Source organism: Argentina anserina, chromosome 4, assembly GCF_933775445.1.
Source record: "Argentina anserina chromosome 4, drPotAnse1.1, whole genome shotgun sequence".
Taxonomy (NCBI): domain Eukaryota; kingdom Viridiplantae; phylum Streptophyta; class Magnoliopsida; order Rosales; family Rosaceae; genus Argentina; species Argentina anserina.
This window is the reverse complement of record NC_065875.1, coordinates 6,282,564-6,300,531: the sequence shown is the minus strand read 5'-3', so window position 1 is coordinate 6,300,531 and position 17,968 is coordinate 6,282,564. Positions and strand designations below refer to the sequence as shown.

Genomic DNA, 17,968 nt, shown 5'->3' with positions numbered 1-17,968 from the left:
GTTGTGGTTATGATGTTCTGTAATTATTTGTCTTTGATCTGTAAATAAATTAAACAAGAAAATTTCTCTCTCAAAGTCTCGTCAATCTTCCCAAATCATTAGTAGCCCCTACATGGTTCTTCATTTTTGATATGAAATCTAGCTCGGCCTCTTTTGGTTTTTTCCTTTGTGGATTCATTGACTTAACTTGGTGGGAAATCTATTCCTTTGTTATTTGGTTACAATGCCAACGAGGAGGCCAATGCAATGGTATATAGCTTATCGAAGTAATGTAGATATCATGAGTCAGTAGTTAACTGAGAAATCATTTGGCATTTTTGTTTGCCACTTGGCACTTGCAATGCCCGATTAGAAACTCAATGCTCGATCTGCAGGATGCCAGTACGTACGGATGAAGCAGTTACCCAATTAGCAGCCTACCCAGCTTAATTGTTAGTTCATTAAATTTATAAATAGGGTTAGACAATATCGATTAATCAGTAACATGTATGTATGTATGTTAACCATATGCAGCAGCAATGCAAGTATCTTGGCAGAAAGTTAATAGTTGGTACAAAATTTCTCAGCTGCGGACGTCCTCACCGTACAGCGACGCGCCGACTAGCACAGCCGCACTCCCTTCCTCCCGGCGCTCCTGTCTGTGCCGGCCGGGAGCTGCAGCGCCGGCCTATGGCGGCCGAAATCTCAAAATCTCTGCACGGTGCCCAGAAATTTGAAATTTCGAGATTCCGGTTGGCACAGACATGAATGCCGGGAGGAGGGGAGTGCGGCTATGCTGGTCGGCGCCGTTGTTGCGCCTCGCCGGTGGCCGGAATCGTCAAATCTGCACCGTGCGAACATCCATAGACGAGAAGCTCTTATAGTTGGTAAACAAGTTTTCCTTGTGACATAAATGACGGCTGTAGCTATAACGACTCTTAGTAGCGATCGATAGATTACGTGTAACATCCCTAAATTCAAAACAGTAAAATTTCGAATTTATGGATGCTAACACTCTAATATAACTTCAATAAATAAAATTACGTTACATCAGTTGAATATTTTTTCCAAGTTTAACTACACTTAAATTGCAAACTGTAGCAAAACGTAATTACACAGTAAAATAGGAAAATGAACAGAAGTGAAAACAACACTCTGTTGTTACGCTGCTCACTCCTTCCACCTCTACTACAGCGAAGTACCTGCAATACTACTCCCTGCACCAATAATGGTACACCATGATTGTAAACACAAACTTGATCAGCTATAAAGTTGGTATGAGTAAACTAAAAGAAATACTCAAGGATAATGTAACATATTTCGTAACTTAGAAATATATATAAAATAACATTATCATCACAACACTAACAACGTCAAACTCGCAATCAATGTCACAACAAACGCCACATATCGCAATACAAGTATAATCACAATTCACAATCATATCGCAATACATGCAAAACATTCTGGGTTAATGCGGCCTCAAATCACACCCAGAAGATTGGTAATAATACTAGAGCTCTAGATGATCATCCCCACAACTGGCCAAGGAGTGGTTCTGACATATGCCTACGCCAGTAAGGCCGCCACAAAGGCAGAACATTGAAATACATTTTTTCACTTGGGCCACCACTAAAGCTAAATCATATGTATTCATTTTCTTTCGCCAATAAGGCAGAACAACTCACACAAAATCTTGTCTCAAAAGGGCCGCCACAAACACAATACCACAACCCACAAAGCCACGCACACAACAATCATACCGGAAGGTACATTTTCTTCCATTCTGATAACCACAAAACAACAATATAAATCAATAAGGCGGGAAGGTACATTTTCTTCCCTCCCGGCCACACAATATAATAACGCCGGAATGTACATTTTCTTTCCTTCCGGCTACACAACATATAAGCACTTTGACTATACAAGTATTCCATCTAAATTACCGAGAGGTATATTTTATTCCTCTTCGGTCTCATTCTCCACAATTCAATGAAAACCAACTAAAAATACATAATATATTTCGCAAATATAGTAACTTTATATACTTAGTGATAAATATATGCATATCCTATTACCATTTAGATATAAGTATATAAATCATCAAATATATACATATTTATATTTCAATCACACAATAAGTAAAAATATATAAAATGTAAGTTCACACGTCTAGTTACCGCCAAAAATAACTAGACAAACGTGAGGTTTATTTACCTTAACTCCGCTTGCAACTTCTCACCACGTCACGTGAAATTTACTCGTTTTTCTCCTTCAATCACCTAAGTGACAAAAGCCTCACTTAGTAATAAACGAATAGAGTAAAATCGACTCACAAGAATTCTCAACCTCCTTAGGACCCTCACTTAGATCCTAAAGTCAAACACAAGCCAAACTCCCTTACACCATCCTAAACTCCTTAACCACCCTAACGTGTCAATTAAACTTGACATTGGAACTTCCATTCCAAAACGAAACCCACATCTCACCTTAACAACGACTCTACTTTTGGAACTACCCAAAACTTAACTAATTAAAACACTCACAAACCTCCACCAACTCAAACTCAACAGCAACCAAATGATAAGATGGAATTCCTTACTCAAAATAACGGTCAAGATTACAGTTGGGCCGCCGGAAGGCTTCTGTCACCTCCCTTGCCGAACTGCAGCTGTGGCACAGAAATGTTACCCAGCTCCTCACTCAACCTTATGCAATTTCAAGGACGAAGTAAGCAAGACCCCAAGCTCCCTCCTGCCGGCGACACAGCAGCCTGCAACGACGGTGTTGTTCACTGCCGGATCTGCTAGGCGTTGTAGCTCCTGACACAAGTGGTGGCGCAATGATATTCTTGGGTATGTTGAAAGAGACGTTGGCGTGGTGCCAATGTATCCAGTGGCGAAGGCTATGGTGGCTAGAAATGAGGAATCGGGGGAAAGAATGAAATCTGGGATTTGATGAAGAAAAGAGGCGGTGGGAGTTTTAGGAGGAGGAGAGAGACTCGGCTGAAACCAAATGAAACATCTAATTTTTAGTTTCCAAATTTCACCCCCTGTATTTATACCTCTTCCAAGTCAGACTCCAAATAAAAATATCTCACTTATGCGGCTTCTGATCAAAGCGTGTCGCGTGTCTACGAACTCGTATCAATTTTCGTGAATGAAGTTTTCGAAAACGAGTGACGGATCAAAAGTCAACTCTTGAGTCAATTGAATTTAATCGAATCACACGTTTTGATTTACGAACACAATTCTACTTTGAACGAAAGCTATTTAGAAGTTGTAGAATATGGATATAACCAAAATATCATTTCATTAATCTCCATGAAATTACAAGAAATGAAAACCGAAATTCGGGTTATTACATTACGACTTACTTAGGAGAGAGACGCATGCATGCAAAATGATTCAGGTAAGATAATAGATGGTAACACAATGGGACAAAAAGGCCAACTGGTCACACATAAGGAAATGGACTAATTTTATCAACTTCTCATTCCCCCTATAAACCGGAAACTCTCTCTTTCTCTCTCTCTCTCTCTCTCTCTCTCTCTCAAATTCTCACCTTGTTCTTCAAGTTTCTTTGATTTCTTACTTAATATTCAGTGAGGCTTACACAATTTCTCTTCTCTGTTTTGTTTCATTTTTGGCACGTTTACTAACTTGTAATGGAACTTATTAGGAATAGGAGACATAATAGATTTGGATGTGGAGATTTTAATTTTCTTGAATTATTTACTTATAACATGGAATTAAAAACATAAACAATACTAATTACAATTAATATTGTTTACGTACTATCAGAATCCGAATTTAAATTAATTTGATTACTACAATACCCCTATATATGAAGTCTTGTATTTCTTCTACTTACCAATAGTGCTACTATGCTACATGAATTTTTACTAGTAAATGACATATAAAGGTCACTACACCAATTTTTATTTCCTTTAGCACCCAATAAGACAAATCTAATTCTAACTATATTTCACCTATCGATCATATAATATGTAAATAAAAGAACAAAATTGGAGATTATTATTAGAGAAAGAGAAGAAGTGATATTAAGTATTCTGTAGAATATATGTGGTTGTTTATTATGTTTTAACAATACTATTCATATATATATTCTCAATTTGGATTGGATAATTTAGAAATATTTTTAATTACATTAGGGTAGGTTTGGTAACAAAAATTGATACCCGAACTGATGAAGGAATTGATTCTGATACCCACTTCCCCCCTTGGGTATTAAGTTAGGGGGTTTTTTAGGAATCTATTCCTGATGAGGAGATGGTACTCACATTAAATCTAATTCCTTGATGTGTTAGAGCATTTCCAACAGCTCCTCTAAAACCCAAATAATCTCTATTATAGAGGAAAAACATCAATATTGAGCTCAAACAACTCATCTAAACCGTCATCTATAATAGAGAAAGTGAGAGGAGAGAGAAACATAATCTTTATATTCGTAGAATTTTCAAAACCTATATAATTTTGAAAACAATCTCTAAAACTTTATTTTTTACCAAAAAAAGTTCAATCTTCATCCTAAAAAATAACCCAAAAAAGGGAATGATTTATCACTCCTTCTTTGGTCTTGGTATAAATTATGGCATTATGAGATTCAATTTGATTTTTGATAGGAGTACTTTGTGTGATGTTCTTAACATGCTTTTACCCCATTTGTACTTTACTTAGCCTTTATTGTTATACTATTGAGTCATTGAGTTGTAGTAAGAGTCTTGGGCGGTATTGGATGCATTTTTGTACTTACATAAGTTACAAACGCAAAATTGGTCTAGAGTCCTAGTTTGAGTAGGACTAGAAAACCTAGTTGGATTAGGAGTCTTCATATTTCTACATTTTGGTCACATTGACGATATTTTGAGAGTCCTTCTTGCACTAGAAATCCTTGTTAGGTTTCGAAACTAATTATCTCTTACTCATGATTTTATTTTCTTATTTTCAGATTGGATTTAAGAGATAATACTAGAGGAAAACAAGGAGAACTCATGCACATGGAGTCCTATCATCAACAAGTCATGCAACAATTAAATAGAAGAGATAAAAAAAGTGGAGAGAATTAAGAGATTGAGTCATTGCCGTGGGAAAAAGAAAAGAAGAAGGAAGAAATAAATGTGAAGTTTAATTAAGTAAAAAGAAGAGAGATGGAGCCATGCATATGTAACCTAAAAGCTAGAAGATGATCATTAAAAGAATAAAATATGGCATGATTTAAGGAATAAAACATGACATGATTTAGGGAATAAAGCATGGCATGATTTAAGGGATTAAAACATGACATTATAATAGGAAGAAAGAGGCAAGTTCAAACCAAGCCTACCCTCCCTCTTTACTCTATATATACATGGCTTCACCTCTCAAATAATATCAATTATCTTTTACATTCAAGAGCTAAAACTCTACCAAACTACTACCTCAAACATCCTTCACCAAAACAGCAAGCCGTTTTCCCCCATATACAATTCCATCTCCACCGAAATCACCATTAAAGACACACCTCCAAGGTTCCTACAACGTGTGATTCTCACAACTCATCTCCATGGGTTTGTTCGTTTTTGATTTTCTACAATACTTTGTCTATGAAGATTGTAATATGATGTTTGTGTGAGATTCTTGTTTTGTATTAAGAATCGAAATTTTCAGATTGTTTTATTGGATTTTTTTATCGTTGTCGAATTGATGGTTTCCTATAATTATTGAGTTTGTATTTCTATTGTTGTGTTCTAATCATCTTTCTCATACTTTTAGATAAATTTTAGATATGTGCATATGAATTTAGTGCTTGGATGCAGTCCCTAAGATTGTATTTGAGTGCTGGATTCATCAACCATATTGACACAAATCGAATCATGCCCTAAGTAGGTTCGGTTTTGTGTTGATTAAAAGTGGTAAAAATTCTGAAAATTTACATGTAAAACCATGGTGGGTGACGCCATACATGAAACATGTCTCTAACAAAGATTTGGTGCTTAAATGTAATCTTGTTTGATTTCTACTCGAAGTGTTATTGAACTCGATTGCATGCAAATTTAGATTATGACCTAAGTCAATCTAAATGTTAATTGGAATCTTGCATGATTAGATGATCCCCTAAGGCTCTAATTGTATTGGTGTCTAAAAAGAATGTAATTGGTCGATTTAGAATGCATGATAGGTTCGAACTTGTAATTATGTGGTGCAGTGGTAAATTTGGTTTAAGTTTGTTAAAGAGAAGTTGATCATGTAAATAGTAATTTAGGTTTTATTTTAGTAGTTAATAATCAATCTCAAACCCCTATTATTTGTTAACATTAAAATTTTAGAGTTCCCTTCAATTCCCCGGAATGAACGATCTTTGCTTATTCTATACTAACGATGATGTTTTACAGGGTTTATTATAGACGTTTTAATTAACGATCTATCAATTTTCATTTAATTATACATATTTGTATTTAATTTTATACAGTAGAATAGAGGAGTTGTTAGAGTTGACGCCTATTTTTTTTTAGAGATTTGGTGTTTTCATCCTCTATAATAGAAAATTTTAAAAGAAGTTGTTGGAGATGCTCTTAGTAGCCGATGAAATTCTCCCCATCCAGAATCAATATTCAATTTCATTCCAAGTTAGAAAACGTGCAATTATCATTCTACAATTTCAAGAATCAGCTCAATAATTTTGAGAAAAATCTACTGAGGAATCAAGGTAGAACTCTCTCTCTCTCTCTCTCTCTCTCTCTCTCTCTCTCTCTCTCTCTCTCTCTCTCTCTCTCTCTCTCTCTCTCTCTCTCTCTCTCTCTCTCTCTGCTTGTCCTTCAAGTTCCTTTAATTTCTTGCATAATTCTAAGAAGTCTTACACAAATCCTCATATTTTGTATTGTTTATTTCTTATTCTACAATCAGTTCGAGAATTCAGTGAGAAATTTAAAGGGGAGTAATTTAGGTTTGTCTCTCTCTCCGTCATTGTTAATTCTACGCTTTTTTGAGTATGCATGATCAAGATTTGGTTTAGTTTTAGATATAAACATTGTTCTTTAACACTATCATTTGTTGATCAATTATAGGTGAAAACAAGCAACAAAGTTTGCATAAATTTTGGTACGAGTAACTCTAGCTTCTTCTGTAACATAGCTTATAATTTCTGTTCAAGGTAGGGTTTTTCTTCCATTCTTCGGCAGAGAGAATCTCCCTTATATTCCAAAGCCCAAAGGTTGGTCTGAAGTTCTCTCTCCCTGATATCCTTCCCCTCACCCTTGTGTGCTCAAGGAACCAGTAAAGTATCAATGTTGTACATCCATTGTAAATTTGCGACCTCAACTGTAATACCCGGAATTTTCAAGATTAATTCATATAATTTTTGTAGATTATTAAGCTTGGTAATTTGAGAAATCGCATTTTTACGCCTTCTCGTCTATATCTTGCGAAACGAAACTGATTTCGGAAATTTAAGTTAAAAAACGTTACGTTTCTTTGGCTCAAGAGTCGACTTTTATTATGTCACTCATCTCCTAAAACTTCCTTCACAGAAATTGTAGAGGTTGTTGATACGAGTTCGTGGACATGTGACACACCTTAATCAGACGTCATATGTGAAAATTATTATCAACAGAAGTTGGTTTCCAAATTCAGAAATGTATGAAAGGAATTTTTTGGGGAAAACTTAATTTCCCAAAACAAACCCCCCCCCCCCCGGCAGCTCTCTCTCCCTCCCTCGACCCTCCTTCATCAAATTCACCATTGCCGATCTCCCACCTCCGGCCACCGTGGCCTTCACTGCCGGACTCACAAGGAGCGCACGACCTGCTGCTCCAACCCGTGGAGGTGACGCACCCCCATCACCACCGAGAAGCCACACCGACGATCGAAGATTTCTGCAACTTCTGTCGCCGATTCAAGCTTTGTCGCTGGTGAGTTCCGAACCATATCTTCTTGATTTCGATATCCTAGCTGGATTTATCATTAATTTGGAGCTCAAAATCGGAGGTTTTAACAACGGAGACAAGCTTGGAGCTGCCGAAGCTTTCCGGCGACTTTCCAACCATTTTCTGGCAATCTGGGTTGCGACGCAGGTACAAGTGTGTTTCCCTCCTTGTGATCTACATTTTTATTGTTGGATGTTTGTGGATTTGAGGAAGTTTGGGCGGAGGTGGGCGTAGTGCGCGTGCCGCCGTCTGTGGCAGCGCGTGGGGGGAAGTGGGGCGGCGGAGAGACAGCTTTAGGCCATAGAAGGAAACAGGGGGGAAGAGGGGTGGAATTTGTGGCCGCAAGCAAGCTCACGCGCAGTTGATCAGCTGTAATGAATCATCGCATGTGATTTTACGTATCGTTTTCTAAGCACATTGTTATGCTATAAGGTGACCGACGAAACAATTGAGGGAATCACCCTCGGTGTCGTTGAAGTTGCACGTAGGAAATAAAGTGAGTAAATCTCACTATGAGAAGTCTACCCTTGGCGGTAACTCATATTTACGATTTCTTAAAAGAGTGAATTGTGACATCTATATAATATAGTGGGTTGTGTATGTGTACAAAAATGGTAAATACGATACATATATATGAGTTGTTATATTATATAATGTTACGGTTTTTAATTCAAATATGAGATTATATTGTGGTGACTATATTTATATTGTTGTACAAGAGTCACTTGGTTGTGTACATAAATATGTGTTGATTGTTATATTGTACGTGGTTTTAACATTGAGTTTTGTTAAAACGTTTTCTGGTCTTCGGACGTTTTTGACATTAAATCGGAACCAAGCCTTGCCGGGTGTCGGTTACGATCAGTTAGAGCTCTAGTCTGTCAGCCGGTGTACTGCATGAGGCGTAACAGATGGGTTGCCTGGGTCTCATTAGTACCCATGTTTTTGAATGATATTGGGTAGCAGATGGGTTGCCCAGTGTCTGTCGGTGTACTGCATAAGAAGTAACATATGGGTACCTAGGTCTCATGAGTACCCATATTTTAAATGATTTTGGGTAACCAGATGTGTTACCGAGTGTCTGTCAGTGTACTGCATGAGGGGTAACAGATAGGTTGTCAAGGTCTCATGAGTACCCATATTTTTAAATGATATTGGGTAACATATGGGTTGCCCAATATCTCATGAGTACACATATTTTTGAAATAATATTGGGCAACCAGATGGGTTGTCCAGTGTCTCATGAGCACACTTGCCTTTAAATATTATCAGTTATTTTTCATTTGTATGCGATGTATGTTATAATGTTGATTTACTCATACGGGCTGAAAAACTTACCAGATTTGTGTTTACAATCTCGGTGCACCAATTCAATGGTGTAGGGGATAGTTCTGCAGGTGGGGATTAGCAGATTCTGATGGCTTACTCTGAAGATTGTTGAAGATTTCTTTCTTCTGTTTGTGGTGAGGATTGAGTGAATTTTACATTTCCAATTGTTATAATACTTGAAATATAAACTGGTTATGTATTATTCAAGTCGACTGAGTCGTACTGTGAACTCAGTTTCGATACACTGTTGCTATAAGATGATTTCATTATACTTGAGATTGTTTTAGAGTTTTCATGACTTCATTCGATTTTTTTTTTATCAATTGAAATTTCAGGGTTGTGACATCAACGGTGTATACTTCTTGATTCCATTGTGTAAAGCATTGATGACCACCTAAGACAAGTTGTATGTGTTAATTTCTACCAAGTCTTCACACACCAATATGAGCTTCTGATCAAGATGAGTGCAAGATTTGGAGAAGAAGAAGACCGTCAACAAGTACATCATTATCAACGATGTTATCTTTGATGCACCATGCTTCTTCTTTGGCTTGCGCAACTCTCTTTTCAGTTCATCCGCCATCAAAACTCATTTAATGGTCTCTTTATCAGCAAATGGGAAATAATTAGATACTTTTCCCAACATGGATGACAAGTCCTCAATCACATGCCCTGCTCTAGGCAGATGGAACAACTTCTGAACAGTAGTCGATTCTATTCGTAGCTCAACATCTCTAATCCTGAACAGCTTGTTATTGTTCTCATCATAATGCCTAAGGAAGAACTCAAGATCCTGCTCTTGCTTTGTTACTTGTTTGATACTAATGTTGTCCAACTTGAACTGTTCAATCATCGGCTAGAAGCATGTACGACTCAGTTTTCAATGAATTAGACTTTAGTATTTGTGAAGATTTGTTTGAGTAACGATTTTGTTTATGAAAACAGCAAAGTTGTTCGAATTTAGTGTTTCTTTCCTTAGATTTTTTATGTGCATTGAGCACTTTTCCAAATTTAGTATACAAATGATAGTCTTTGTATGCTATTGTTCTTCAAGATTATCTTTCACTAGATAGAATTTAAAACTAAGTTATGCAATTGATAGTCTCTTAAAGAGTATAAGAAATGGACAGTTCATCCTTATCAATATAGATTATGATTTCTCTATGTTTACTTTGTCAAGAGTTGCTATGAAAACAAGTGTACTTTATTTCATGGTCTGTCTATATTTGTAGTGAACCTTCTCTTCAATTTTATGTATGGTATAGTACTGTTGTTTCGCTTCAAGTTGATTTTCACCGTTGAATACTGCTTTTTCATTTTTTAGATATGCATTATATACTATATTCACATGTCAATACCTTTTATAGTAGTTCTGTTTCGCTTTGAGTTAATCTTCACAATTTAGTATTGATTTTTCATGTTTTTCATATGTACATTATACTAATTTTAACACTCATATATTGCTCTCCAGAAAAAAAATTGAAGCTTCAAATGCCAGTAGAGTTCCAAAGGCTACAAGATAAGGTTTCAAGGCTTGGATTTGAGAAGAAAGTCGTTGTGAGTGGGTTGGAGCGTAAGAATTTAAAGTTGGTGGAGGATAATGATATCATTGTGAATATCTAAAAAGATGAGATTACAGGACTGGAGCAGGTGAAGGATAAACTGAACACCATTATGCATATCTAAAAGGATGAGATTGTAGGATTAGAGAAGGTGAAGGATAAATTGAATTCCATTGTGAACATGTTTTTTAAAAGAACGTCGTACCTAAAGGCATAAAGGTGCAAGCAAAAATGCCTTAGCACTGGTTTCCTAGGCGTTGCTAGGCTCAAATTGTTTTTCTATGAATAGACAACATTTTTTTTAACAATGCATGTTTAGGGTTTTAAGATTTTTTGAGACTTTAAAAGGACTTCATCGTCTTTGTTTCTTGCGTTAACTCTTCTCCCAACCTCTGTAAGCCTCGATGAGGTGTTGGTGTTGGAGGTGTTGGATGGTGATAGTCTAATTAATGATGATGACAATTTTGAAGCTTGAAGTTAGTTGAAACAATGTTTTTTTTTTATATCTCAAGACTAGTTAGTACTTTGATATATGGATTTATGTTATACAATGTGATTTTGGATGAATTGCATAGTTTTGATATGTATTTGTTATAAACGAATGACAATTTCTCATGTTTATTTTGGTTACAAATCATTATATATGTATAAGACTAATGAATGCACAACAATAGAGATTTTATTCATAAGGCTTACGCCTTTTGCCTCAACGAGGAGGCTCTTTCGAATGCCTCAGCTACGCCTTAGCCTTTTAAAACATTGATTGTTAATATCCAGAAGAAAGTGATTGCAGAATTGAAGGAAATGAAGGATAAAATGAATACTGTTGTGAATATCTAGAAGGATGAGATTGCAGGGTTGGAGAATAAGTTGAAGGATACGATTGCAAAGGTGGAGGAAAGGGACGTCGCTCAGAATGGATTTAAAAAGGAAATTGTAGAGTTGAAGGATGAAATGGAAGACAAGGTGAAACAAGTGAATGAATTGACAATTGAAGTCCAAAAATAGGGTGTTGATAAGGACACTACTATTAAAAAGTTCATAGAGCTAGCTGCTCAAAATGACAAAGGGAAGATTGACCATAACAATGAGAAGCTTGGAGAGGAACAAAATTAGGTAGATTGAGTGATTTTTAGAGTCAAGTTTGGCTTGGAAGTGTTTCTCAGCTAGTTGGAGTTTCATGCAAATAAGCATAATCCTAAAATTACGAATGGGGCAATAGCAACGACATTCTTTACTTTTTCTCTTGCAATTTGAGAGCTAAAGAGGTCACTGAAGAGAAACAACTTGGTTGATGAAGATGAAAATCTGGTTTGGGGCAAGTTGCCATGGGTTCTAGAGGTTTATTCAGTGCTAGTAATCCTAGGAGAGTTGATCTTTTACATGATCAAACTCAAATATGAACATCCAGTCCATGTTAGTCTTTTATACCTGCTCATTCCATTGTTGTTTGACTGCAAAGAAATTCTTGTTGATGAAGGCAAGAGGGACTTATTATGTTTGATTTCTGAGAGACTTAACATATTGGTCCTACTTGTTTTAAGTGTTGCTAACGTCCCTTTAGAGTTTAGACTTTGGTGCATGTTGGATTTGGCAGATTTTCTTGCCGGAATTTTACATGTGAAATCTATCATATTGTAGAGTATATAAATCGCAAATTCCTTTTTAGGTAAGTAGGAGACCTCGATCAATATATGAAATTATTAATCTTATTCCTACGAGTAAAAGTAAGAAAACAGAGGATTAATTACTTTCCTTCAATTTAATTACCGTGATCAAGTCGGAGAGTAATTAACGTGAAGAGAATAAGGCCAAAGACGTCTTTTCCATAGCCAGAATTAGGGTTTCTGCCCCGTATAAAAAGACGAACACATCAGAGACTCCAGTCTCCATGTATCTTCTACCCAGATTGAAAACGCAGCCCGATCTCTAAATTCGCCATGGGAGTTTTCACCTTCGTCGTCAAGAGCTCAGGAGGAGAATGGAGTGCCAAGCAATACGAGGGCGATCTTGAGGCCTGTGCTCCTTCTTCGTATGAACTTCAGAGGAAGCTCGTCCAGGCTGCTCTCTCTTCTGACAGCTCCGGCGGCGTTCAGAGCTCCTACTCCCCCGTCACTCCTTCCTCTGCTGTCTTCCAGGTCCTTCATCTTATCCCAATCCAAAACTTTGATTCCTCCAATTCGTCTTGTATTGGATTTGTAAAACTAATTTGATGATTCAATGCGTGGTTGGCATTGAAATAAGCTACGGCTATGATTTGATTGTAAAACAAAGACCGTGTTTGGTTTAGGATTAGGATGCCAGTTAAGTTTGCCGAAACTGTTGCTCAGATAGGGAGCACCTTCCCCTATTGTGATTAGGTTGTATTCGGCTATGGTTCTCAATAATGGTGCAGATGTGATCGGTTAGAAATTTAAGCTGACATGTTAAAACAATTGATTGCTAGGTGATGCTAGCTTGTTTTTTATGCCTGTTTGATAGCTGGGTGTGTTGTGGAATATATTTTGAACTTTGAGCTTTGTTACACCAGGTGATCATTGGTGGCGGCGGCGGCGGTGGTGCCTTTGTTGGAGGTGCTGCTGCAGCAGCCCCAGCAGGCGGTGCATCTGCAGCTGCCGAGGCTCCAGCAGCTGAGGAGAAGAAGGAAGAGAAGGAGGAGAGTGATGATGACATGGGATTCTCCCTCTTTGATTAAGTCGTATAAGTTGTAGTTTGTCTAGGCTTGCTGTTCAATTTTGCACCTAGTGTTGGATTATTGTGAATTGCTCAGTTTTGTTGTGGTCGTTTATGTTTGACAATTGGATGCACTATCTTTAAATGATAGTATTGAACGTGTTGTTGACTTGTTTCAGATTTTCATATGTTTTAATGTTCCTTTTGTTCTGCTTCATCTTATGCTCGATATGCATCATTACTCATTTCAACAAATAGTTGTGCTATAAGCCCATGAATCCAAAGCAGCAGTGTATTCGACAAGAATTGCACTACCCAAGAGTCCAGAGTCAGATGCTTGACGATTACATTTTAGTGTAGCCAAGTTAAAGGTACTTGGAAGGAGAGGTGGGAATATTTTTGAGTAATGAGATTTGAAGAATCAAATTACTCTTACTGTTATTTGCGAAGTAACTTGATTTGTGCTTGGTGGATATCTTTCCTAATTTTCAAAATAAATAATCTACGGTTTGAACTGCAGATCATAACGCTCTTGTAGTTTTGTGTTATGTGGAATTTGGGACTTTAATCTGAATCTGACTTGACAAGTGATGAATGAGAAGTTGGTTGGGAAACAGGCTCTGTTGTTTGTTGCACGGTTTGATTGTTTCCGTAGTCCATCTAATTGGAGTAGCTTTTCGTTTTGCCATTGCTGTTCTCTTCCTAGTCAAGATGGGAGACTAAATTATCTTTAAAACCCTGCATCAATTGCTACATATTTTTCCTGTGTACTTGAATATAATGGTTTCCTCCAATTTCTGGAGAGTTGAACTCCCCGGACTGTTTCAGTCAGTCCATTCATCTTGGCCTCTGGAACTGTAGATATATCATAGTTAATAATTTCTTTTGTCAAAAAAGACAGAATTCTGTCTTGAAGTTTCCTGCTATGCCTAGAAAATGCAGGAGTTGATATATTGTGGACTTCTTTGGCTTTGACAGAACCTACCTCAAAAATTAGGTACCCTGGAATCAATATAGAGTATCTGTACAACGTGCCAAAGGGAACTCATGTATTATTTTGATAAATTCAAGCTCTGTCTTCATTTCAGTTTTCTTTGTGTCCTTGTTTATGTGAAGTTGCTAGATAAACTAGAATTGAATCACAATTGCCTTTAGGACATATTTAAGACATATGAACTAGAAAACAGGAATATTTACAGTGTCAGTTTTTGTTTGTGTACCAGTTGAACGACAATGCTGTAATTCTTCAGATATGCCGGTTCCCAGCAACTAAATATTTTGAGATTATCATAATTATATACATGCACATACAAGTAACACCTAAATCCTCTCTGGTGGTGGAACTTTGAACGTTCCTCTCCATATACAAGAGGAGATGAATGAAAAAAAATAAAGATAGAATTAGATAGAAACCAGAAAATAGCACTGTGCTTTTAAATCCTGAGCTAGCAAGTAACACCACAACTCTTCTTTGGTCAGAAAAAGAAAAAAAAGGATCAGCAGGTTCAAGAATTCATGTTGTACCAGGAAAGTTCTTTTTCAAATATTCAGATGAACTTTACCATGAATTCTTTAACAATGTCAGCAAAGTAGAAACTTCTCTATCCTCAGACAAGATCAATTCGAAAGTTAACAATGTTGTGCCATGTATCTGCAAAGTAACTGTTCTTACGCATTTCTCGAATATATCCTTTAGCCCTTGATGCCTCATTATTATTGATAAAACGCCGGACGAGTACATTATAACTACAGCCATCAGGAGAAAAGCCTTTCTCTTCCATATCCCTAAGCAAATCTTCTGCTTTACTTAACAAGCCTCCTTTACAAAATCCATGAATCAATATATTGATTGTCCTCATATCAGGCTGTACTCCTTTTGACGACAAAACACAGAAGATATCTATTGCAGAATCATTTTCCCAGCTTTGCATAAGCCTTCGATGATAATATTGTAAATAACAATATTTAGTTCCAACTTCTTGCCTTCCATCTTCTAAGCAATTCCAGTGCTGTAGAAAGTTGTTGATTGTTACACATGCCATCAAGTATAACAGCATCAATTCAAACATCTGGAAGTTGGCCACCACGTTGCATATCTGATAACAACCTTTCTGCCTCTTCTATCCTCCCTGCTTTGTAGAAACCGTCAATAAGAGTGTTAAAAGTAAGTGTTTGGAACAAGCTCCCAACAAGTCATTTCCTTGAAAATCTTGTAAGCCTGATCAACCCTTTAACTCTTGCAATATCCGTTTATCAGTATGCTGCAACTATGAACATTAACCATACAGCCCTTCCTACCCTTAGATCAAAGACTTTCTTGGCCTCATTCATTTAGCCTCGCAAACCGTAACCGTCCATAAGCGAACTGTATGTGATCGTGTTAGGCTGAATACCTCTTTGAATCATCATTTGTACCACTCTTTCAGTTTCCACGACCATCACATCCTTACAGTAGGTATCAACCAAGACACTGAAGGTGTGTACATTGGGAAAAATACCTTTACTCAACATCTCATTCAAAAATCTCGCAGCTTGTTGCCACCTGCCTATATTGCAGACTCCTTGAATCAAACATGTGTAAGCAACAACATCCGGATGTAATCGAATATATTTTTCTTTTAGAGATACATATATCGATCTCTAGCTTGTTTCAGCATAATATGTATAAAGAGCTTACAGCAAGGTTAGCAACCTTTGTAGATGGAATCGAACCTGCGTGCATTCTGCCACTTCACCCTAGCCCCTTGTTGTTAGCGAATCATCATCTTTCCCAAATCTTAGCTTGCATCACCAAAAAAATGCTATTTTGTTTTTGGGGTCTGGCGACGACCAAACTCAGTAATTAATGACAACTGATAAATGATCTCTTGCCAGAATTTTATCAACTAGGCACCAGTAAGTTAAAATAGAAATCTACTTGAAGCTAATATGAATGATCCTGAGATAACATTTAACAATGCACAATCTAGTCCATGGCATATAAATCAACGAGCAGATCCACTTTGGCTTACTCATTTCAGAAACTACAGTAATGAAAACAAATTAATATCTGAATCATGCTAGTCCCAAAAAGATATCCAATCATAACTTAGAGAACTGGAGCAGAAAATTCATGCTGTCAACATCTGGTCCCATTATGATACTATAAATCATTCCTTCATTTTGCTTTCATAATCTGTTGAAGAAACTCAGTTAGCCTAATCTAGCTTTGTTAATTGAGTTCAGTTTTTCTTGTTGAGAAGATGTGACATTTGCCCCTTGGCTTTGCTCTACAGGCACTGTCTTCTGCTGCATCATACTCTCACTGCTTTAATCTTGCTTTAGTTGTTTTAATAGTTGTTAGCTTTATTTTCTCAACGTGTGATAATTCATACCTATGAAGCACCGACACTTCAAAGGCTGAAGTGTCGGAGTGTATGACACTGCCCGACACAACGACACGGTGTCCGACACGCCACGTGGCTTTTTCGACACGGCCCGACACGTTGACCGACACGCCACCTACTGTTTTCGACACGCCACATTAGCATTTTGATTTTTTTTTAAATCTAAGCCCTAAGCCATAACATTAATTTTGAGAATCTGCTAGATGTGAAAAAGAAGAACATTAATATATATATATATATATATATATTACACATTAATATATATTAAATTATATATAAATTATCGTGTCGACGCCGTGTCGGGATTTAGGATTTTAAGATTTTCCGTGTCGCACCGTGTCGGTGTCGCGGTGTCGGTGTCGGTGCTACATAGATTCATACATGTTCTTGTATTTCTTTCCAATTGTATCTATCAAAGAATATCAATCAAGAGAAAATCTCTCTCAAATTTTCTGTGTTCTTGTTCCCAATTTCTTCATAATCGAACTCAACAATGATCAAAAGATGAAAGCCTTTGAACTATAGGTGTGTTTGTTTCACATAGATTCATTAGATTGAAGTTTAAAGCCTTTGAACTCGACAATGAGTGAGATATGAATTTTTAAAGTCATAAGTGCTCCAGTGATTTTTACTGAGTTTGATAGATCTAACTTTGATTAGCCATAACTTCTTCATTTCTAAACATTTTTGAGTGATTCAAAAGCCCTTGAAGAATTTGTTTATAAAGAATTTAATTCTATTGTTATCTTAGACAAAATCAGATTTTATGAAATTCGAAAATACAACTCTTGCCAAAGTATGATCTTTTCCATTGTATCCTTAGTTATACACTTTGATAAATCTTAAAAGACATAGGATTATAAGGATGTAAAACGTACTTACTCTTGAAGTTTCAGAGGTGAAATGAAGGTTTTGATGTGGATCCAAAGTTGGATTACTTTAACAAAGAATGAACTTTTCAAGAGAGTAGAGGCTAGAATTTTAGTGTGAGGAGCATTAAATAGGTTTTCTATCAACTTAAGGAGCTATAGATTTGCATAGATTTTGATTTTGAAGTGTGAAGGAGAGTTGAGGCAGCTCACAAATATATATAGGCCAAGAAGAAACACAAAAAT

General features: G+C 36.7%; 1 protein-coding gene and 1 long non-coding RNA gene across 2 annotated transcripts; one reads left to right on the top strand and one right to left on the bottom strand.

The window, feature by feature from the left end:
- Nucleotides 1-1,072: 1,072 nt before the first annotated feature.
- LOC126792539 (uncharacterized) lies at nucleotides 1,073-2,732 on the bottom strand. Its single transcript, XR_007671927.1, has 3 exons — nucleotides 2,582-2,732; nucleotides 2,197-2,261; nucleotides 1,073-1,196 (listed from the first exon to the last, which is right to left on the bottom strand). It is a non-coding gene; the product is annotated as an uncharacterized LOC126792539 (long non-coding RNA).
- Nucleotides 2,733-12,682: 9,950 nt separating this feature from the next.
- On the top strand, nucleotides 12,683-13,645 carry LOC126791145 (60S acidic ribosomal protein P3). Its single transcript, XM_050517551.1, has 2 exons — nucleotides 12,683-12,932; nucleotides 13,325-13,645. The coding sequence occupies exons 1-2, from the start codon at nucleotides 12,735-12,737 to the stop codon at nucleotides 13,487-13,489; spliced, it is 363 nt and encodes a 120-aa protein (XP_050373508.1). The 5' UTR covers nucleotides 12,683-12,734; the 3' UTR covers nucleotides 13,490-13,645.
- Nucleotides 13,646-17,968: the final 4,323 nt, after the last annotated feature.

Bases quoted from the DNA above. Each gene is read 5' to 3' on its own strand.
- LOC126791145 (XM_050517551.1), top strand. From the start codon at position 12,735: ATGGGAGTTTTCACCTTCGTCGTCAAGAGCTCAGGAGGAGAATGGAGT. The intron at 12,933-13,324 runs GTCCTTCATCTT...TTGTTACACCAG, and splicing joins CTTCCTCTGCTGTCTTCCAG to GTGATCATTGGTGGCGGCGG.